Source organism: Ailuropoda melanoleuca, chromosome 5 (assembly GCF_002007445.2).
Source record: "Ailuropoda melanoleuca isolate Jingjing chromosome 5, ASM200744v2, whole genome shotgun sequence".
In the NCBI taxonomy this organism is placed as follows: Eukaryota; Metazoa; Chordata; class Mammalia; order Carnivora; family Ursidae; genus Ailuropoda; species Ailuropoda melanoleuca.
The window spans coordinates 50,295,096-50,319,765 of NC_048222.1; the positions used below are offsets into that span (position 1 = coordinate 50,295,096).

General features: G+C 34.3%; 1 protein-coding gene across 5 annotated transcripts in view; it reads right to left on the reverse strand.

The window, feature by feature from the left end:
* TEX9 (testis expressed 9) overlaps positions 1-24,670 on the reverse strand; it is a 65,845-nt gene that overhangs the window by 22,937 nt on the left and 18,238 nt on the right. For all 5 annotated transcript variants that reach the window (XM_034660942.1, XM_034660941.1, XM_034660943.1 and 2 more), the window contains 4 exons: positions 23,002-23,180; positions 20,082-20,164; positions 19,497-19,670; positions 8,306-8,440 (listed from right to left, as the gene is read on the reverse strand). In XM_034660942.1, coding sequence (XP_034516833.1) covers positions 8,306-8,440; positions 19,497-19,670; positions 20,082-20,164; positions 23,002-23,180 — 571 coding nt within the window. The remainder of the gene's footprint in view (positions 1-8,305; positions 8,441-19,496; positions 19,671-20,081; positions 20,165-23,001; positions 23,181-24,670) is intronic.

Consider the following 24,670-nt stretch of genomic DNA (forward strand, 5'->3'; position numbering starts at 1 on the left):
CTAAAATTTATATGGAAATGCATAGGACCTAGGATAGCCAAAGCAATTTCTGGAAAAAACAGAATCATACCACATCCTTTCAAGATTTTATTATAAAGATGTAATAATCAAGACTGTGTTCTTAGTGTAAAGAAAGACAAAGACATCAATGGAACAGAAGAGAGATTCTAGAAATAGTGCCACACATATCTGGGCAACCAATTTTCAACAAAGGTGTCAGGGCAATTCAATGGCAAAGGAAAGTCTTATCAAAAAATAGTACTCCACATATGCCAATAATGACCCCTGACCCCTTATGTCATAAACAAAAATCTCCTAAAAGCTCAAGCTATGCAACTTCTGTAAGAATACATAAGAGCAAATCTTAGTGACCTTAGATTTATTAGCAAAGAATTCTTTTGTAGGACACAAAAAGCACAAATTATAAAAGAAGAAACAATAGATTACATTTCAACAAAATTTAAAACTTTACTCTTTAAAACAAATGTTACAAAAATAAAAGGTAAGGAATAAGATAATTGCAAAGCATATACTTGACAAAAGACATGTAGTTAGAATACATTAAAAAACTCTTATAACTCATTTATAACATGTCAACTCAATTTTTACTCTTATAACTCACTTATAATAAGTCAACTCAATTTTTAAAAATGAACCAAGAGGGGCGCCTGGGTAGCGCAGTCGTTAAAGCGACTGCCTTCAGCTCAGGGTGTGATCCCAGCGTTCCGGGATCGAGTCCCACATCGGGCTCCTCCGCTGGGAGCCTGCTTCTTCCTCTCCCTCTCCCCTGCTGTGTTCCCTCTCTCGCTGGCTGTCTCTCTGTCACATAAATAAATAAAATCTTTTTAAAAAAAATGAACCAAGAGATAAATACTAAGGAAATGTGAATAAAGTATGCTCCTTAGTTAATAATGATTAACTATACTAAATGTACCATACTAATGTATATGTCAGTTTCAGAGGAAACTGTGTTTGAAGATTACAGAAATCCTCTGTACTAACTTTACAATTTTAATGTTAATCTAAAACTACTAAAAATTAAACTTCATTAAAAATTGTTTTAAATGAGTAAAAAACTTGTTACACATACTTCGCCAAAGAAGGTATCTAGATTCTCCTGAATAACCAATAAATCAAAGAAGAAATCAAAGGGGAAATAAAACAGTATCTTCAGACAAACAAAAATGGAAACACAAATACCAAAACTTATGGGATACAGCAAAAGCAGTTCTAAGAGGGAAGTTCATAGCAATAAATGCCTACATTAAGATACAACAAGACCTCAAATAAACTACCCCTATAACTCAAAGACCTAGAAAAAGAAGAACACACTGAGCCCAAAGATAACTAAGAAGGAAGGATAAGACTGGAGCAGAAATAAATGAAATAGAGAATAGGAAAACAATAGAAAAGATGCAAAAACTAAGAGTTGCTTCTTTGGAAAGATAAAATTGAGAAATCTTTAGCTAGACTAACCAAGGAAAAAAAGAGAGGTCCCCAAATCAGCAAAATTACAAATGACAAAGGAGACATTACAATTGCTATGACAGAAATACAAAGGATCATAAGAAACTACTGCAAACAACTGTATAGCAACAAACTGGATGACCTAGATGAAATGGAGAAATTCTTAGAAACGTGCCACCTACCAAGACTGAATCAGGAAGAAATAGAAAATTTGAACAGTTCAAATACTAGTAGGGAGATTGAATCAGTAATCAAAAATTTCCCAACAAAAGCAAAGCCCAGGTCCAGATGGCTTCACTGGTGAATTTTACCAAACATTTAAATAATTATGCCAACCCTCTCAAACTCTTCCAAAAAATCAAAAAGGCTTTATTTTACAAGGCCAGTACTATTCTGATAGGAAAACCAGAAAAGGGCACTATAAGAAAACTACACACCGATGTCCCTGATGAATATGGATGCAAAAATTCTCAATATAATACTAGCAGACAAAATTCAGCAGCACATAAAAGGATTATTAACAATGATCAAGTGGGATTTAACCCTGGGATGTAAGGATGGTTCAACGTAAACAAATTCATCCATGGTATATATCACAACGGAATATAAGAAAAAAAGCTCATGATCATCTCAACACAGAAAAAGCATTTGACAAAATTCAACATCCATTCATGATAAAAACTCTTAATAAATTAGGTTTAGAAGGAATGCACCTTAACATATTAGAGGCCATATATGATAAGCTGCCACAGGTAACATCATACTTGATGGTGAAAGGCTAAAAGGGTTTCCTTTAAGACTAAGAACAAGACAAGGGTGCCCATTCTCACTATTCCATTCAACAAAGTACTAGACACCCTAGCCAGAGCAATCAGGCAGGAAAAAGAAATAAAAGCCATCAGAATTGGAAAGGAAGAAGTAAAGTGTTTTTATTTGCGTATGACATGATTTTATATATAGCAGCATTATTTATAATAGCCAAATTATGGAAGCAGCCTAAGTGTCCACTGATAAATGAATGGATAGAGGAGATGTTGTGCATGTATACTTGATAAATTATTCAGCCAAAAATAGAACAAAATTTTGCCATTTGCAATGACAAGGATGGAGCTAGAGAGTATAACACTAAGTGAAACAAATACCATATGTTCTCACTCATATGTGGAATTTAAGAAACAAAACAAAACCAAAAAAATGAGCAAAGAAAAAAAGACAAACCAAGAAACAGACTCTTAACTATAGAGAACAAACTGATGGTTACCAGAAGGGAAGTAGGTGGGGGGCTGGGTAAAATAGGCAATGGGGATTAAGGAGTACACGTGTGATGAGCACTGGATGATGTATGGAATTACTGAATCACTATATTGTAACTATCACCTATAACTAGTATAACACTATATGTTAACTATACAGGAATTTAAAATAAAAAAGAAAGGGGAAAAAAGAAAATTCTAAAGACTCCACCAAGAAACTGTTAGATATAATTGATAAATTCAGTAAAGTTGCAGAATACAAAATTAACATTCAAAAATCAGTAGTGTTCCTATACACTAACAACAAATTATCTGAAAAAGAAATGATCTCATTTCTATCATCAAAAACAATAAAATACTTAGGAAAAACATAACTAAGGAGATGAAACACACGTACAATGAAAACTGTAAGATACTGATGAAGGAAATCGAAGATACAAATGAATGGAAAGAATCCTGTGTTCATGGATTAGAAGAATATTGTTAAAATTTTCATACAACTAAAATGATCTATAGATTGAATGCAATCCCTATCAAGATTCCAATAGCACTTATTACAGAAGTAGGCAAAACAATCCTAAAATTTACATAGAACCACAGAAGACTCCAAATAGCCAAAGCAATCCTGAGAAAAAAGAACATAGTGGGAGGCATCACACTTCCTGATTTCAAGCTATATCATAAAGCTGTAGTATAGACAAGTGGAACAGAATCAAGAGCCCAGAAATTAACCCATGCACATACAGTCAACTAATATTTCACAAGGGAGCCAAGAATACTCAATGGAAATGGATAGTCTTCTCAATAAATGGTACTGGGGAAATTGGATATTCACATGTAAAAGAATGAAAATTGGTTCCTATCTTAAACCACTCACAAAAATTAACTTAAAATGGATTAAAGACTTAAATGTAAGACCAGAAACTCTTAGAAGAAAATATAGGAAAACAACTCCTCGACATGGGTCTTGATTATGAGTTTTTGGATATGACACACAAAGCACCAGTAACAAAATGAAAAATAAGGGGGATTGCATCAAACTAAAAAGCTTCTGCACAGCAAAAGAAATGATCAACAAAAGAAACTGCAACCTACAGAATAGGAAAAAGTATTTACAAACCATATAGCTGATAAGGGGTTAATATTTAAAGTATGTCCAGAAATCATATAACTCAGTAGTAAAAAACTCCACAAATAATACAATTAAAAAATAGGCAAAGGACCTGAAGATATTTTCCAAAGAAGATAGAATACAAATGGCTAACAGGTACATGAAAAGATTCTCAACATCACTAATCATCAGGGAAATGCACATTAAAACCACAATGAGATATCAACTCATGCCTGTTTGAATGGCTATCATCAAAAAGCAAGACACAACAAACGATGCAGAGGATGTGGAGAAAAGGGAACACTTGTGCACTGTTAGTGGGATCGAACATTGGTGAAACCACTATGGAAAACAATTCAGAGGTTTCTCAAAAACCTTAAAATACAACTATCATATATAATCCAGCAATTCCACTTCTGTGAATATATCCAAAGGAAATGAAAATACCACATCAAAGAGATATCTGCAACCCCAGTTCATGGCAGCATTGTTTACAATAGCCAAGACATGGAAACAACCTAATGTTCAACAATGGATGAGTGGACAAAGACGTTGTGGTATCAGTGGAATATTACTCAGCCACAAAAAGAAATCCTGCCATTCACAACATGGATAGACCTTGAGGGCATTATGCTAAGTGGGAGTAAGTCAGACAAAGTAAGAAATACTGTCTGATCTTATACTTAAAAAAATCTTTTAAAAAATGCATAGAAAAACTGAAGCAGGAGTGGCAGGGGGCAGGAGGGGGGATTGGAGAAAGGTGGTGAAAACTTCCAGTTATAAGATTAAAAAAGAACTAGAAATGTAATGTACAACATGACAACCATACTCAACTGCTGTATGGTATATTTGAAAGTTGTTAAGATAGTAGATCCTAAGAATCCTCAATACCAGGAAAAAAGCTTTTCTTATTTTTTTGGTATCACTATGAGATGATGGATATTAAATAAACTTACTGTGGCAATCATTTCACAATATATGTAAATCAAATCATTATGCTATACACCTTAAAATACAGTGCTGTATGTCAATTAAACTGTATCTCAATAAAACTGGGGGAAAAAGAAAATATCAAGATAACAAGCACATGAAAATGTACTCAATGGTCATTAGGAACATGTAAAGTAACCGCAATAAGATACCATTAGTCATTCACTGGAACAGTAAAATGTAAAAGCCTGACTGTATCAAATGCTGGTGAAGATATGGAACAGCTAAAACTTTCATATGCTGCTGCGGTGAATATAAATTGTTAGAACCATTTTGGAAAACAGTTTGGCAGTTGAATGTACATCTATAATAAAACCCAGACATTTAATTCTAGGTATTTACCCAAGAGAAATGAAAACAGATGTCTACACAAAGACATATGTGAATATTCAAGGCAGCTTTATTTGTAACAGCGAAAACTGGAAACAACCCCAAGCCATCAATAAGGTGGTATTGTTTGATATATTTATACCACATGTAAAATTATTAAAAGTGAACTACTGTCATATGCAACAATGGGACAAATCTCAAGATGTTCCAAAATAACTCATTCTTCTTTCTCAACCTATTGCAGTGTATGGCACTGTTTCTGAAAATTAAAAGTCAAATCATCCTCTCCAAAGCTCTCCTTTCCCACAATCCAGTCCATCACAATGTCCTAGTGATTTTTCTCTTCAATGTATTTTGATACTTGTTTCTCTCCATTTTTACCACTATCAGTTTAGTCCAAGCTACCTCATCATCTCTCACACCGCTACTCTTACCCAGCCTCCATTCTTGCCTCCTTCCAATGAATTCTCCACAAAACAAACAAAAATACTTTCCAGGTGAAAATATGATCATGGCACGGTCTCCCCAACCTTGTTCAAAATAACCGTGCAGTGGCTTTTTACTACTCCTTGGATAAAAGCCAAAATACTTAACATGGCCTAAAGGATCTAGACAGTTTGGCCTTTACCTATGTTTGAGGCCTCACTTTGCAACACTCCCTTACTTCCATCCCTGACTTTCATGACCTTGTCTTTTTTCCCGCCAGAGAGCCATTTTTTTTTTTTTTTTTACATAGGATTCCTTCTGTCTATGACCTCTTCCTAGCAGATAACTTGTTAATATTATTCAGATCTTAGCTTAGAATTACATTTTTTAAAAAGCATTCCTTGACCTGGTTACCTGCTCAAAGCATAGCTGGACCTCAGTTTTGCTTGATGAATTGCCTAAGTAACACACAGCTTCTCCACTACACAATGCATGATGACACAGACCACATTTATTTTTTTATCACCTTTATACCACCACCCTCTAGTAAAGATCTGGCAGGTACCTAGACGGACCTCATAAATATTTCTAAATGAATTAATGAAGAATTAGAAATTATGTGTTCCTAAATGAAGTAACATGGACTTGGTGACACATTTTAAATGGACCACAAGCAAACCATCTAATCAAATGTTCGTTTTTAAAAAGAATTCCAATTAAACCATTGCATGGTTGTCTTCCTTCCTTCCTTCCCGCAGTGTGTTTCAGAGGCGATTACTACTTTCAAGGCACTGAGACATAGCAGTGAATGAGACAGGGGCCCTGCACTTATGCATCATTGGTTTAACTTGACTGACTTCTCATTTCAAAAGTTACTCTAAGGCCAGATGACTTGTTTCCTAACCTCTATGGAGAATATATCATTTTTTAAAAAATAAATCCTTAACTTTCTCATCACTCTGAGGCAATCTTGTTGTGTTTTATGGAAGACTTACTATTTCTTAAACATACAGACCTGGATAATTTTAATTATCTAATTACATGTCTAATCAGAATGAGAAGGTACAAAGAATTAAAATGGAAAAAAGTATACCTCTCCACAAAAAATTTATATACAGACTAGACTACAAGGAAAAACTTAAGAGCATATGCTCAAAACGTCCTTCAAAGACAGAAGTTACAAATGAAGAAAATAATTGAATAATCAAAAACTTATTTTTTCAGAAATCTGAAATAAGTTACATCTAAGAACTCTGATCTCAAAATGTCTACTTGATAGCAAATAGTCACACAAAATGTTCTCCCACTGTGTTTAAACTGATCATCCATAAAGCAGACTCGCGATCAGAAATTTGCTTGAACATATTTGTTTTTACAGTGTTGATGGTTTTAAACTAAGTAATGAGGACTTGGTATGTCAATTTGCAAAATGGCTAAGATTATTGTCACAGAAACAAGTTTTTCCTTCTACTTCTCTAGTGTGTATGCTAAAACAGAGATCACATCTACAACCAAGGATTAGCAAATCCTAACATATACAGGGTTATTCCATTTTATTTTCTTCAAAATCTCTTCAGAGTGAACCAAATTGGAAATATTCCAATAGCATGCTGGCAAGTTATAAAGATGACTTCCTAACTTGTTCATTTAATAACTCTATTAATAAATCCCCATCATCATACCATCATTGATGGCTCCTGAACATGAACACAGTCTGATCACCCAGCATAAACTATCTCACAGAAGAGATCTCAAAACTGTAGTCACTGTAACATATTTGCCTCTTTTAAACATACTGGAGGATTTATCAAGTTCAGTTTAGTTCTATGTCCTATTAAGTGTTACTAGTTTAATGCAAAATATATTATCTGTGTATGTAATGAAGGTGGCTCCTAACTTTATTATCCAAGTCGCTGTTAAATTATTCAATATTGTCCCAAGGGAGAGATTCCAATGGAGCATCACTTTAGGTTGACATAGAACCAAAAACTAACAGCCAAAATTTATAGAGTATACAAAATGGTTTTCACACACAATGAGAGTTGAGCCTTCATTTATTCACCAGATGTTTCAGGAACTGAGTGCTAATTCTATGCCAATCATTGGCTAGATACTGCGATAAAACAGTGATCCTTCCAACTCTGTAACAGTGATTATCAAAATGTCATCTCAGAACCAATGGCTGCAGCATCACCGGGGGAACCGCTATTAAAACTAGTTAAAACAGGCCCCACCCCAGATCTACTAAATCTGAAACTCTGGGGGTGGGGCCCAGCAATCTGTGTTTTAACAAGCCTTCCAGGTAATTCTGATACATGCTCAAGTTCAAGAACCACTGCCCTGCAAAGTAGCCCTTTGCATTCTATATTAGAAAAGTGAGGCTCAGAGAAGGAAACAGACTTGAGATACCAAAGAGACTTTTTCCTACCATATTCCCAGAGATTAGAAAAATGTCTGGCACATAATATGGGCACAAGACAAAGATTTGTTGGATGAAAAAATGACTGAATCCTCCAAAGAGTTGTGCTATCACCCAATTATGACTATAACCCAAGCAATATAATCCTAACTTCTTGAAGATATACATATCGATAATGAACGCCCTTCTGAAGAGAGAAATGTTCACCATGACATCAAGAATTGTAACTTAAAAACTAATTATTTTTGACTCTTGCATAAAAGAAGTTACCAAAGGTGACCACTACCAAACTACTCAATTTTTCCGTACCTTGTTATTTTGCCTTGATTTACTTAACTCCAATTTATACTTTTCTGCTTCTTCTAGAGCTCTATTCAACCGAACTTCTGTAGCACTTTGGTTACTGGCAGCCTGTTTTTGTAGTCTTCTTTTATTTTCTAATTCCTGCATGGCAAAAGATATATGGAACAATTATAAATATGTCACAAGTTCCCTCTATTTTTCTGCAACATTGTCCATTTCCATATTCCTCGCTTTCTCCCAAATTTTACACACATTCACACACACACACACCATAGGCTGGGGGCTGAGCACTGAATGACAGAGGTCTCAGGGAATTCTTACCCTGACTTGGTATTAGAAAGATATATCCTTAAAGAAGTAGTCATGAATTAGGCTTTCAAATTACTTTTTGTTTGGAATTTTCTATCTCTTTTTATATAGTATAGAGGTCCTCTATATTTATTTTATAAGCAACTCTTTGTACTATAGTTCTTCCTTTGGGAACCTCCCCAAAACAGCTATGTAAGGCACAAACTCTCATAAATACTGTGTTTGTATAAACCTAACAAAGTATATCATATAAGAAATATTTGTTAAAAACAGCATTCTACATAAGCCTTACAGGGAAAATCCCAACTCTGAGCAAAAACAACAGATCTTATAGATTCATGTTCCACATCTTGGGGTAGGTTTAGACTTGCATTTCTGCAAATATTCTAAGAGATGCTGTTGCAAAGAGTCTACAGAAGAAACATAAACATGTAGGATAAACTCCAAACTACTATAATCTGGCACTACAATCTCATCTGCAAGATGTTACCTTCAGATAGGTCTCCCAAACAGCTATTATGTTTCTTGCCTTTAAGCCTTGCTCATCTCAGCTCTTCCTTCTGCCCTGATCCCTCCTCCCTGCTCCTCATTTTTACATAGTCAGCACCTATCCATCCTTTGAGACTCAACGAGGGATGTACATGAGGGTTTTACCTCCTCCAAAAAGCCTTCCCTCATTATCTTCCTCGTTCTCATCCCAGGCTGGATTAGGTACCTTCTTCGGAGCTTCTACAACACCTTGACACACACATACATAGCACCTGCTGTGCAGAACTGAAACTATCCATTTACTTCATTTTCCCCACAATTAATGTAAGCTCATTGAGGATAGAAACGTTCTTAATTTCTGTATTCCTGGAACTTTAGTGGCGTAGAAGAAGCACTACTGACATGTTTACTCAACTGAATTTATTCTGTAATATTTAACACACTCTTCTTTGCATCCCCTACAATGCCTAGTACAGAGCCTTATACACAACAGATATTCAACAAATATCATGGAATTGAAATGATGCAGTTAGAAATGCAGTTGTCTGTTCTCTTCTTTCATAACTTTTTTTCCTCCTGGCTGTATCACTGTGTTTTATTTGAAAACTGATCTCCCTGGCCCTAAATAATTAAGGGCGAAACAAAACAAAACACAACAAAACACATGCTGCTCTTTATGTGGGTTTTTAAACAAATCAAACTGTGTATGGATACCATCTGCTATCACCAGCCTTCTTCACAGCTTTGTGGGTGGTAGCTACAGTAAGAGCAAGCTTGATTTATTTCACTGTTCACATGGAAAAGGCAGAAATTCTCATTAGCTACAAAGTCCACAATTCTAGCTGCCTCATTTCGGCCTCTACTCATAAGAATATGAAAATAAATCTTTGCCTTTCTCTTTCTTGCTGGTGACTTTGTAACCTACTTCACAGAAAAATGAAAACCATCCAACACCACATTATGGTCCTCTACCTGTGAATCAATACGGCCCCCTTCCTGAGAGGAGTGATAAAGCAAAAAGATAGGCATTAGAAAAGCAAAATACAAAATAAAGTATTCCTATATGAGCAAAATTTCCTTAGCTCCACTAAGGAAAAGGAAAACATTACCAAAAACTTGATAACATTTCTGTTTTTAATCACACTCAAGTACTTTTTACAAAGTGCAGACAAGATACCAACATTTTTTATGAGAGAACTTATAAGCTGAAAATAATAAAGTAAATCTATTGTTACCAAAAAAATTAAGCAGTTTACATGCTGTTAGAGAAGAATTTTAGGAAAGATTTCAAGCCCTGGATTTTACATTAGCTTTAAAAGAAAAATCTAGATAGCCTAAAGAAATTAAAATCTCACTTTAACACTCAAATACTATGAGATCCAATGAGAAATAATTTGCCATCCTAACTTCTAAAGCATTCATAAGGAACCGGGAGAACGCAAGAATAGAGAGAGCTATGTATCGGTAGCCACAACACTGACAAAATGGTAGCAAATGCTTTAAGAGTAACACAAATTTCCACGGTAATTCAGAAGAGGAATAATAAGATGAGGACAAATAAATGATCAGATAAGATTCTAGAAACAAGTGGCTAAGGTACAAAAAGCAATAGACTTGGAGTTAGAGAACCTATGAGCTGTGGTAGACTTCAGTTTCCATATCTGAAATTGGGAGTAATGATATATACCTAATTACGTATTCATATTTATTGAGCACTTATTATGTGCCAGGTACTATTCTACATGAACAATGGGCACACAAAATTAAGAATATATACAATGGATAATTAAGTAGAGCACCATGAAACCTAAGCTGGGGGAGAAGGGAATAAAGAACTGGGTGGGAGGTGCAGATCTATATAATAAGAACATATGACTACACACAACTATCATATGTATGTGATAGCAATCTGTAAACTATCTAATATTAAACAAAGGTAAGGGTCATTAATACTATGGCTTTGCAGGACACATATAGGCAAAAATGTAAAAGCTTTATTTGCAAGATAAGGACATGAAGAAATTAAGAAAATGCTTTTGAGGAGTTCTGCTATGGAAACAAAAAAGAACAAAAGCATCTTTAGGGAATGATACACATCTCGATTTTAGCTGGAGTGAAAGATAAAGAGAGAGCAGACTTTTTTTTTTCTAAGTGAGTTACTAATGATAAGCATATTTGTGTGACATAATTCATGATCAGAGATACTTATGGAGTGTACCTACTGACTTTAATTTGACCAAAAAACAAAACAGAGATTAAGGCTTCCACCCATGATGAAATGAGCCTAACATTAAAACATAGTGTAAACAACTAAAAAAATAGTCAGAACATGTTAAATAGCTATTTAGAGATAAAGGAAAACAGTAGGATTATGATGCCTGAGAAAAGAGAAATAAATGGAGTAGTCCTACAATCGCCCTAGCATTCTGCCTGGAGGCAATATCCACACTGCGGGTATAAGGAGGAGAAAATACAAACAGAGCCAAGGTCTGCTGAGCTGAGACAGAGATGGAAGCTGGAGGAGACTGAGGCAGCTGGAATTTCTGAGAATGGTTCAAATAAGGAGGAACTCCATTAGGAGGGAGCTTCAGGAATCTACACAGGATAGCTTTAGAGTATACTGAAGACTCGACCACACCTAGTGGCCACTCTAGACACAACCCAGCCAAACTTAAAAACAGGCCTCAAAGGGACTAAACTGGCAAATAACTACCTCTGTTCAAAGAGCACATTAAACAGATACTCAACAATATAATGTTGTTCACAAAGTCTAGCATCCAGTATAAAATCACTAAGCCAAGAAGCAGGAAAATGGGACTGATATCCAGAAGAAAAAGTCAACAGAAACAAATACATAAAAGAGAAATATGATGGATTCAGCAGACAAGACTGTCAAAACAGCTATTTTAATTATGCATGTTAATATAATGACATAAATTGAGAATATAAAAGAAAATCAAATGGAACTTCTACAGATGAATAATATATCAAAATGAACATTTCACTGGTTAAGAGCATATTAGACACTGCAAAAAAAGATCAGTGAACTATTGAAGACAGCGATAGAATCTATCCAAATAAAAAATATAAAGGAAAAAAAGGTTAAAAACATCAGTGACCAGGGGCGCCTGGGTGGCACAGCGGTTAAGCATCTGCCTTCGGCTCAGGGCGTGATCCCGGCATTGTAGGATCAAGCCCCACGTCAGGCTCCTCCGCTGTGAGCCTGCTTCTTCCTCTCCCACTCCCCCTGCTTGTGTTCCCTCTCTCGCTGGCTGTCTCTATCTCTGTCAAATAAATAAATAAAATTAAAAAAAAAAAAAAACAAACAAAAAAACCCAAAAACATCAGTGACCTAATATCACTGATATATTATCAGTGGGATAATATCAAGTGGTCAAACAAAAGTATAATTGAAGTTACAGGTTGGGAGAGGGAGAGACGGGGTACAGAAAAAATACCGGAAGAAATAATGGCCAAAATTTTCCAAATTTGATGAACACTATAAACCCACAGATTCAAAAAGTTCAAAAAACTTCAAGCAGAATAAACACTCCCCACACAAAACTGAGAAAACACATCATTACGAAATTGCTGCAAACCAATAACAAAGAGAATGTCTTAAGAGCAAAGATAAAAGATACAAAAAATACAAGGGTAGAAAGAAAAGAATTACTGTGAACTTTTTGCCAGAAATGACATAATCCAGAGGACAATGGGATGATACCTTTAAAGTATTAAAAGAAGATAGAAACTTTTGATTAATAATTCTGTATCTAGTGGAAAATATCCTTCAAAAATTGAAGGGGGTTCAAACACACACAAGTGCACACAAAACTGGTGAAATCCGAATAATGCCTGTGGATTATACCAATGTCAGTTTTCAGGTTTTAATACTGTACTATTATTATGTTAGATGCTATCAATGAGGGAAACTGAGTGAAGGGTCCACAGGACATCTATTATTTTTGCAGCTTCCTGTGAATCTGTAATTTTCAAAATAAAAAAAAAATTCAAGTAAGGAAAAATACAGTCTTTTTTCAAAGAAACAAGTACAAGGAATCAGTGACTAGCAAACTGGCACCACAAAGATTGAAAGGGTAGTCATTTCAAGCAGGCATATAGAAAAATAGATCTAAAGAATGAAGACTACGAGAAATGGCAAATATAAAAGGCATTTTCCTAGTTAAGCTCTTTAAAATATAACTATTTAAAGAACTATTGTAGGATTTATGACATTAGAAATAAAAGCATAAAGGAGAGGAGGCAGAAATAGAACATACTGTTGTGAGGGTCTCATATGTGAAAGAATATAACATGATTTGAAGGTAGACTGTGATATGGTAAATATGTTTTTTGTGTTTTATGTAATATAATTTATGCATGCAAATATATTTTATGTTGAGTTAAATGTAACATAAATATATAAGAGACACAGCCAACAGTGGAGAAAAAAGCAAAATACTAAAAAATACTCAATTCAGAAGAGGAAAAAATAACAAAGAAAGGTTATAAAAAAAATAAGAAACAAACAGCAAGATGATAAATTAAAACTCAAACATCATTGCATTAATGTAATTGGTCTGAACATGCCAGTAAGAGAGAGACCATTTAAGTGGATGAAAAAAAAAAACAACCCAATTATATACTGGCTACAACAAACCCATTTGCAATATAAAGGCAAATAAAAAGTAAAAAGTTGAAAAAAGATATACCAAGCAAACATGAAGTATAATAAGGCTGGAATTACTACACTAATATCAGACAAAGTAAGTAGACTTTGGAAAAAGGAATGTTATTAGAGATTTTTAAAAAGTATTTCATAATTACAAAGAAGCATTAATCAAAAACACTATAATCCTATATATGTAGGCATCCAAAATAGGGACTAAAAATACATAAAGCCAAAACTGATATAATTGAAAGGAGAAATAGACAAATCCACAATTCTAGTCAGAGACTACAGCACCGGCACCTCTCTCTCAATAACTGACAGAACACTTGAACAACACTATCAACAAATTTGCCCTAATATTTACAGAACACTGCATTCAACACAGCATACTATATATTCTTTTCAAATTACATGACGTATCCATCAAAAGAGGCCAAATGCTGGTCTGTAAAACTACTCAAGACAAATTTTAAAAGAATGAAATCATAAAGTGTAGGTTCTCACACCACAGAATTAAATTAGAAGTTAACAGAAAGACATAAAAAATCCCTAGTTATTTAGAAATTAAACAATACACTTCTCAATAATCCCAATGGTCAAGAGAAATCATGAAGAAAATTAGAAAACACTTTGAACTTAATGAATATAAAAAGAAAACATCAAAATTTGTGGAATGCAGATAAAGCAGAACTTAGAGGAAAATTTATAGCTTTAAAATGCTTATGTAAGAAAAGAAGAAAATCAATTGTCTAAACTTCTACCTTAAGAATCCTGAAAAGAAATTAAACCCAATAAGGATGAAGGAAGTGCTAAAGGGCAGAAATCAATGAAATAGAAAACTGATGAAAGAACAGAGAAAAGTCAATGAAGCTAAATAATGGATCATGGACAGTTAAATGAAATTGGTAAGTATCTAGCTGGACTGATGAAGAATAAAAGTGAGAAGAGACAAATTATTAACATCAAGAGTGAGAGAGGTGTCATTAGTACTGATCAAGAAGGCATTATAAATATAATAAAGGAATATTAAGGATAAATTTATGCCAACAAATTTGATAACTTAGATGGGATGCAAAAATTTCTTAAAAAACACAAACTACCAAAACTCAAAAATAAAAAATCAAAATAGACTCATCCACTAAATAAACTGAATTGATCATTAGAAGCCTTCCAAAAAGAAAATTCCCCTCCACATGGTTTTATTGATGACATATCAAACATATAGATCAATGTAGCAGAACAGAGAGTCTAGAAATAGACTCACATATATGGTCAATTAATTTTCTACACAGATGCCATGGTAATTAAATTGAGAAAGAATATTTTCAACAAATGCTAATTGTATGAAAAATAAAATAAACGTTGACCCTTATTCTCATGACATAAACAAAATTAACTTAAAATAGATTACAGATCTATTCATATACTATACGTGTGTGTGTGTGTGTGTGTGTCACACACACACACAAAGGCTAAAACCATAAAACTCCTTAAGAATACATGAAGATTTTCTCCCATGGGGGCAAAGATTTCTTGAAAAAAGTGCAAACTAGAAATTAAAACAAAATAAAATAAAATATTGGAATTCATCAAAATTTAAAACTCTTTTGAAAAACACTGTTAAGAAAATAAAAAAGCCAAGTAAGATTGGAAGAAACTATTCACTATATAGTCTAGCAAAAGAATTATATAAGGAAACATAAGGAACTCCTACCTCAATTCAATACTTTTTTAAATGGGCAAAAGGTTTGAACAGATCAATAGTTATAAAGGAAATACAAATTAAACCATAATGAGATACTAATCTTCTGCCCCTCTAAAATGGTTAAAATTCAAAAGATTGACAATACCAAGTGCTAATGAACTGGACTAACTGAAACTCTCATATATTGCTGGTGGGAACGAAGATGGTACAATCACTTTGGAACAGTTTGACAGTTTCTTATTAAGTTAAACATACACTTTTCATAATACCCAGAAACTCTACTCTTAGGCATTTATCCAACATCATGAGTCATACTGGATGTGCATGTACAAAAACGTGTCTATATAAAAATTTGTATATGAAAATTCATAGTGGCTTTGTTTCAAACAGTCCAAAGTTGGAAACAACTCAAATGCCTTCCCACTGATGAACAAATAAACAAAATGCAGTACTACATAAACAAACATTACTCAGCAAAATAAGGGAATGAACCACAAAATATGTAACAACGTTAATGAATCTCAAAATCATTATGCTGAACAAAAAAAGCTAGCCATAAAAAAGTACATACTTATGATTCCATTTATATGAAATTCTAGAACAGGGAAAACTAGTCTGTAACGAAGGAATGCAGATCAGTGTTTGGGCCATGGTTGGAGGATGCAGATTTAGGGGAAGGAAGACAAGGGAAATTTGGGGGAGGTGATAGAAATTTTATCTTGATTGCAGTGGTGGTTATAGGAATATACTATTTTGTCAAAGCTCAATGAATTGCACAATTAAAACAAGTATATTTAATTGTATTTATTTCTCAATAAAACTGATTTTAAAACAGATTAACTGAAAAACAAAATTCAATGCTGAAATAAAATGTTTTCTGTCTTTATATTTTAGAAATGGCTCTACCTGTTAGTGTAAGTTAATATGCATAGTAGTTTTTTAAATAGTTGGCTTTTATAGGTTTATAGAAGCAGCTCCATCAAACTCAAGCTCTGTTTTGCATTTCTATCAACTGTACATTGAGGTTTGTTTTTAGAGATACATGGTGAGCAGAATTAGAAAAAAAAAAAAAATTCAATCTTGAGCTCCACATAACCCATGAGAGCTGTTACACCTCTCTTCCTGGTAGGTAGGTAAGAATTCAAGATGGGAAGTTCAGAGCTAATGAAAGTCATTATAAAAATCTTCAGATAGTCAATGTATCCTAACAGCTTAGAACACTCACTGTGAATCAAAGGTTTCAAATATTTAACTCTAAAGAACAATGAGATTTTGGAATAGCTGTGTGTTAAAGACCGCTTAATTTTGAGGGGTTGGAGAAAGAGTCTACATGATTTGTAGGAAGAACACACACTTTGGGGATCAGACAAACATGGTGTGAATCCTGCTCTGCCACTACCTGTATGACCCTGGGCACTTCGTTTAACCTCTCAGAGTCAGTTTCTCTTTCTGTAAAATGTTTTGCCTGACACATAGAACTCAAAAAAATGTTAGTTCTGGGGCGCCTGGGTGGCACAGCGGTTAAGCGTCTGCCTTCGGCTCAGGGCGTGATCCTGGCGTTATGGGATCGAGCCCCACATCAGGCTCTTCNTATGAGCCTGCTTCTTCCTCTCCCACTCCCCCTGCTTGTGTTCCCTCTCTCGCTGGCTGTCTCTATCTTTGTCAAATAAATAAATAAAATCTTTAAAAAAAAAAATGTTAGTTCCATTTCTGCCCATACAAAAGTAGAGTTATAATCAACGTAGTCATTTGAGAACATTAATCTATTGATACAGTACAAGATGAGGAAAAGAGAAAGGACATAAGATAACCAGTGAGGAGGATTCAGAAATAAGATAATAATAGCTTGAACCAAGAAGGGGCAATGGAAATTAAAAAGAAAAAATGAATGCAAATTCTATATTTTTTAGACCAACATATGAACCACATATATAATTTTAAATTTTCTAGTAGCCACCTTAAAAAGAAACAAGTAAAATTAATTTTAATACTATATGTCCCTTATCCCAATATATCTAAAATATTTTAATATGTAATCAATATAAAAATATTTTTTTATTCTTTATTAAGTCTTCAAAATCTGGTATTTATTTTAAACTGACAGCATGTCACAATTTGGACTAACCACATATAGTGAGCTACCATATTGGATAGCACTGGCTTATACTATTAGATACTACAATTAACTTTGATTTCCAGATATACAGGTAATCAAAATGTGGTATATCCATTCAATGTTACATTACTCAGTAATGAAAAGGAACAGACTACAACATGGATTAACCTCAATTGCCTTATGCAAGTGAAAAAAACAGACTCCAAAGCCTACTAAGTGACTCTATGTGATTCTACTTACATGACATTCTGGAAAAGGCCAAAACGTAAGAACCAAGACCAGATCAGTGGTTGCCTTAGACTGGAAGTAGTAGGAGGACTTGACTAAATTCACAAGGGAATTTTTAGGGATGGTGGAACTGGTCTGTATCTCAATTATGGTGATAGTCATATGACTATGTATTTGTCAAAATTCACAGAACTGTATACTTAAAAAGGGTGATTTACTATACACAAATTTTATCTCAATAAAGCCAACGTTAGGACGTTTATTATCAGAAGATAATGCTAATTATATAAGACCAAAATGGTCAAAAATATGCTCTTAAATGAACACACTAAAGAAAAACATAGTAATGAAGGCATAATTTCTTACTCCCTAAATCTCTTATATTACATAACTTCTACCATTTAGTCTTACAAAGTAATACCATACAGTATGTTTTATTTTTATTATCTCAATGGTACGTTAATATAAATTTTTAATGGGATAGCTTATTTATTATCCCCTTAGACAGCAAAAGCACAAACAACCAAAGAAAAATTAGATACACTGGACTTCAAAATTAAAAAATTCTGTGCTTCAAAAGACTGTAAAGAAAGTGAAGAAACAACCCAAAGGATAGGAGAGGTATTTAGAAATCATATATCTGATAAGGGACTTGTATCTAAAATATATAAAAACATTTACTACTCAATAATTTAAAAATTCTAATTTAAACAATGGGCAAAGGATCTGAACAGACAATTCTCCAAAGAAGATACACAAATGGCCAATAAACATATGAAAAGATGCTCAACATTTTTCATTATCAGAGAAATGCAAATCAAAATGACGAGAGAACCACTTCACATGAGTAGAATGGCTATAACCAAAAAGATAATCTATCGTGTTGGTGAGGATGTGTAGAAAGTGGAACCCTCACACGCTACTGGTGTAAATGTGCAAATGGTACAGCTAATTTGGAACATAGCTGACGGTTTTTCAAAAGGTTAAACACTGGGTTACCATATGATTCGATGATTCTACTCCTAGGTATATACGTAAGACAAATGAAAACATGCCCACACAAAAACTTGTATGTTACTGTTCACAGCAGCATTATTCAAAATAGCCAAAAAGTGGAAATAACACAAACGTCCATCAACTGATAAACAGATGTGTTATAGCCATATAATGGAACATTACCTTAAAAAAAGGAATGAAGTACTGACTGATATGTACAACGTGGATGAACCTCAAAAACATTCTTAAACGAAAGATGTCAGTCACAAAATACCTCACATTGTAGGATTCTATACATATGAAATGTCCAAAATATCCAAATCTATCAACAGAAAATAGATTAGAAGTTGCCTAGAGCTGGAGGGGAATGGGGAGGAGAGATGGGGTACAGTGGCTAAAGGGTATGGAGTGTCTTTTTTGGGGTGATGAAATGTTCTAAAATTGATCATGGCGACAGCCATAAAACCCCTGAATATATTATAAGCCACTGAACTGTGTACTTTAAAAGAGTGATTTGTATTCTATGTGAATTATAGTTCAATAAAGCTATTAAAAATATTCTTATATGGTAGAAGACTTTTTAGTAAATACTAACAAAATAAGTAAACAAACAAAAGTGGTGCCCACACAATGTTTTATAGTCTCTTTAACTTTAGGTCCAGAAAAATAGCAAAATTATTACCTTTTCTACTGAAGACAGCTGTTGCTGTAATCCAACACATTTTTTATTTAGCTCTTCAAAAAGAGTTTTATATTTTTCTGCTTGACACTGTTGCAAATTAATTGTTCGCTGTTGTCTAGCACAATCTTCTTCAAACTTTTTTATTTGAGACTTTAAATCCTGAATTTCATCTTCCTATCGTTAGGAAATTATAGATTATGTGAAAAAATGCACAAGGTTTGGTATCACAACAAAAAGCAGAAAACAAAAAGGAGCTTCATGTGATTTGAGATATTTATATTCACTTTACAAAGAAAAACTGCATTCCATTTTCATCTTCAAAAATGGAAGTCAGATGTTTTGTGTTTAATAGCTTACATTTGTAAATTTTATACAGAAGATTCTAACTGCTAACAAGTATTTAATATTCTTTAGCTCAGTGAAAACTCAACATCTCAAAACAGAATAGAATTCAGTATTTGCATATAATTTTTTAATTCAAAATTTAACTGTAAATTACATGTCCACAAATATATTTTAAAAATAACTGAAACTGCTCCTAAAATATCTTTGAATATCAGAGCATGTATTTTGAGAGGTTTTTACCTTTTTATTGCATTCATATACTACATTATCCAATTCCTCTTGCATAACACGGAGTTTGGCCTTTAGAAATCTGTTCTGGGCTTCTGTGGATTTAAATAATTACATTTATTGTCTTTCACTGAATCTAAGATGCCATCTTTTGCAAGACAGACCATTATTTTATGAGGAAAACAATGTTCAAGATGGGGAATTTATCAGGAGATCCTGTCTGAGAACACTAAAGACACTAAATACCCCTACTATAAAGATAAATGAAATACAAATCCACCCAACAGAGAGGAACTGCTCACATCTTAACCTGGAACTGAGTAAAGAAGAGAAAAACAACAAAAACCTCTCCTGAGAATATGAACCACAAGCCAGTACTCATGTGAAGTCTGTAGACTGAATTTGTCTTTACCAATGTGGTCCAAAATACCTCAGTCAGAATTTAAAGTGGTTTCAGGTTGATAACGTCCCAGGTTTGTTTGGCAGAAACAAACATAAAACCTCTCTAGCAAAAACTCTTCAATCTCAGCCACTGTGATTATAAAATACCAGTGACTGTAACACATATCCTGATTTGACGGAAGTTAAAATGTAGTCTACGTGCCTTAGAAGCCAAGAAATACACTAATACCTTACCGCTGAAGCTTTCTCCCACAATCCCTAAGATCTGCCTTTGGTATTTCATTGCTACCTAAAATTCTTTATCCAATGATATCAGCAGTAAATCTTTGATATCTCTAGAACTATATAAGTAAATAAAGTGAGACGTGAACTTAGAACTCACTCTATAATTCAATCATTTATCCAAAAAATATTTATTAAGTCTCTATAATGTTCCAGGCATAGTAGAGCTTTGCCTTCATGGATCTTACCTTAATTAAACACCCTGAATTGTCTCTGAGAAGTCACTAGGATATATCTCAACAGAGCAAAAAAAATTTCTATGCATACTTCCTGCTCCAAACCTCTTCTTACTAAATGCTCCCAGTGTTACCATGGAGCTGCTTAACGATGACTGGCTCTAACCCACCTAGACCTCTCTAGCCTCAAATCTCCTTCAAGCCTCTCACGTCACTCCAGGTTAGCACAGGATAGAAGGGAAATGATACATTTAAAAATGTGAAGTTTGCAGTAGCTGGTCTCTAAGGAGAAAGGAGGAAGAATGGGAGCATGACTTCGTCCATCTCTTTCTCTTCCCCAACTAACCTCAGTGTTGCCAAGGAGCCAAACGCTCTCACCTCTGCAGGCCCATAGCATTAACCTCCCATCCCCATCTCCCTCTGCCTTTAGTCTTACAGAGCAGTATGTGCTACTAAGTTACTTTATCTTTTCCTCTTGCCTGTACAGCCACCCAGGCAATCATCTGGAATAAAAGAAAACTCCCCCAGAAGGGGAGATACCTTGGCCAAAGAGTCTGGAAAGGCAAGGCAGGGAGGCAAAGTGGCAGGAGGTGATTTCAGCAATAAAAAGAAAGTAGCAATGTAAGGTAGTCTGTTTGTACTGGTTCTACGTATCCAGAAGCAGGAATATTCTAACAGGGTCATGGGTGACTGTGTACTCAAGAACACTCAATGTGTGACCACTGTATCCTTGAAGGCATCTTGACAGAGACATAAAGGCAACATCCTGCTTCACTTACCGTCTCTTCTGAAAAGTACCCCCAGAAAGCTTAGATAAGTCAGGAAATATAATAAATTCATAAATGAATTGCTCCTCACTTACGACTAACTAGCATGCAGCACAATAATCATTACACATATAAACTGTTATGGTTCTCACAGAATCAAGAGAATTTTAAAGATAAATCTTATGACTATCTCATACACTGCTAAATTCTGAAATGAAGGAATTGCTGTTAGAGAGAGGCTAAACGGCTTGCCTGGAGTCACAACTGTAGTTCAGTATTAGCCACGTTCAACTACACTCAATTGTCTTATTCTTTGTTTATAAAAGTATAGGTGGCTCCTCATAAATTCAACAGTTCTAGAGGCATTACTGGTAACCAAATGCTGTTTTTAGATGATCTGAACTTAGTATTATTTTTCAAAGTGATATGCAGAGAAGGAGTTTATAAGAAAGAAAATTACATTCATCAGAAAAGTAATGTGATTATTTTAACTGATGCCTTTTAACATGCACTAAGTAGACTACAGTATCAACAAATGAAAGAAATTCAAAGAAACATTGGGTTTTAAAAATTATTGTAATGTGGATGCCTGGGTGGCTCAGTCGGTAAAGTGTCCGACTCTTGATTTTGGCTCTGGCATGATCTCAGGGTTGTGAGATGGAGCCCTGCATTGGGCTCCATGCTGGGCATGAAGCCTGCTTAAGATTCTCTCTCTCCTTCTCCCTTTGCCCCCCCCCACCCAAAATTATTTTAATGTTTTAATGATAAGCTGTGGGGCATTTTAACCTTAGTTGAAAAGTGGTCAATGAAACCAATACCGTATAGTCTTTTTTATTTTTTCAAGATTTATTTATTGAGGGGGGTGCCAAGGGAGAGGGAGACAATCTCAAGCAGACTCTCTGATGAGTAGGGAGCCCAAACAGGGCTCAATCTCACAACCCTGAGATCATGACCTGAGCTGAAATCAAGAGTTGGTTGCTTAACTGACTGAGCCACCCAGGTGCCCCCATATGGTCTTTTTTTTTTTTTTTTTTTTTACTTTTTATAATGGAAAATGTCAAACATAAATAAAAGTAGAGAGATGATGTCAATGAAAAACCACTTTCCCATCACCCATTTTCAACAATTATTGACTCAAAACCAAGTTTCTTTCATCTGTAATTCTACTCACTCCTACCACCATGTCCCACTAGATGATTTTGGAACAAATGCAAGATATCACAATACATTTTTTAAATGCAAGAAAAATAGCTCCAAATATCTTTTTCTAAGTAATTGTGATGTAAGGATAAAAATAAAATTTACCTGTTCCAATGTCGTTACTAACACCACAAAAAATATCATCATCTATATAATCAGGCAAACCTTCTTCCTCCAGTTGCCCTTCAATTTTGCTAATCGTTTTTGCAAGAGAAAAGTCTGAGAAATCCTCTGGAATAGCAACATCGTTGGCAGTCTGTACATCAGAGTATTTCAGTTTTATACTACAAATAAATACACACATATATATACATATTCATATATTACATACAATACCAATATACAAAGGAGATATGACTTTTTTATTCAAATAAAGCAGATCAAAATTATTAATTTTAAATTTATGATGAAATCTACAAATGATACTTCCAAGGATGATATTATAAAAGACTTAGTTGAGTTTCAATTTTTATGTCACGCAGCTACAGAGCTAGGGAAGGCTTATGAAGCCAGTTTGTCTAGATATGGCCTCCAAACAAGTAAACGTCGAAACTAAGAGTACTGAACTTAGCCGCCTGTGTCAAATCCACACTGTGGCTTTTAAATTACATGCTGCTGAAGAAGAACTGTAAAAAGTGATATTGCTTCTAGCCAGAATTCTGCAAACACTTAAGAATAATACCTCTTAGGGGCGCCTGGGTGGCACAGCGGTTAAGCATCTGCCTTCAGCTCAGGGCGTGATCCCAGCGTTCTGGGATCGAGCCCCACATCAGGCTCTTCTGCTATGAGCCTGCTTCTTCCTCTCCCACTCCCCCTGCTTGTGTTCCCTCTCTCGCTGGCTGTCTCTATCTCTGTCAAATAAATAAATAAACTTTAAAAAAAAAAAGAATAATACCTCTTAAGAAAAAACCTAGAGTGAACAGTTATTAGCTCAATCAAATTCAACTCTTTTTTTCTACCTAATGAAAAACATTCTAACCAGAATCAAAGTCATCCAAAAAATTAGATTTGATTTTCTTAACAAGGGAAGAAATATGAAATAAAAGTCACTGGTAAAGGCATTAAGAAATGGGCCAGCTCTAACCCATTAAGTTTATGGTCCTAAAAGCTTTATTTTTAACTTTTTACTTTAAGCCTAACTTACTTTTTACCATATAAGCAAAGCCTTCAGAATTCTATTAGAAAAAACAACCTTTTCTTTAAAAAAGTAACTTTGAAGTCTGAAAATAAGATAACCAGGTAGGTTATGTACACATTGTATTTTCTCTTTTCTTCTATTTTAGATTTATTTTCTCTTCATTATCCCATCATTCTATTTTTTCTCGTTTATTTAAAAAGCAAAAAAGTCAACAAAGATTTTTCCAGGATTGTAATGCAATCATCATTTTGGGTAAGTAACAGACATTTAATAAAAAGAAGCTGGTTGGTACAATCCATTGCAGGTGTGACCTTCCTTTTTCTAGGTCACCTATCCTAGAGAGTCTCTTGGTCCCCTTTTCAGCGTAAAATACTAAGAATAGCCTTGAATTCTTTCTCACCAAAAACAACAGAATGTAAATTATAATAATACTATAGTCTTACTTACAGCACACCAAATCATTCTGTATGTCAATATACACAATGTATAGTGTTCTATTAAATGCTAGAAAAAGCAGACCAGTTATTTTGAGAGAACTAGGCAGAGAGACACCTAGGTTCTAGTCTTAGTTCTAAGAAAATATCTCACTAACACTTAAAAATTTGAAATGTGGCAATTTTGCTTAAGAGAACAATG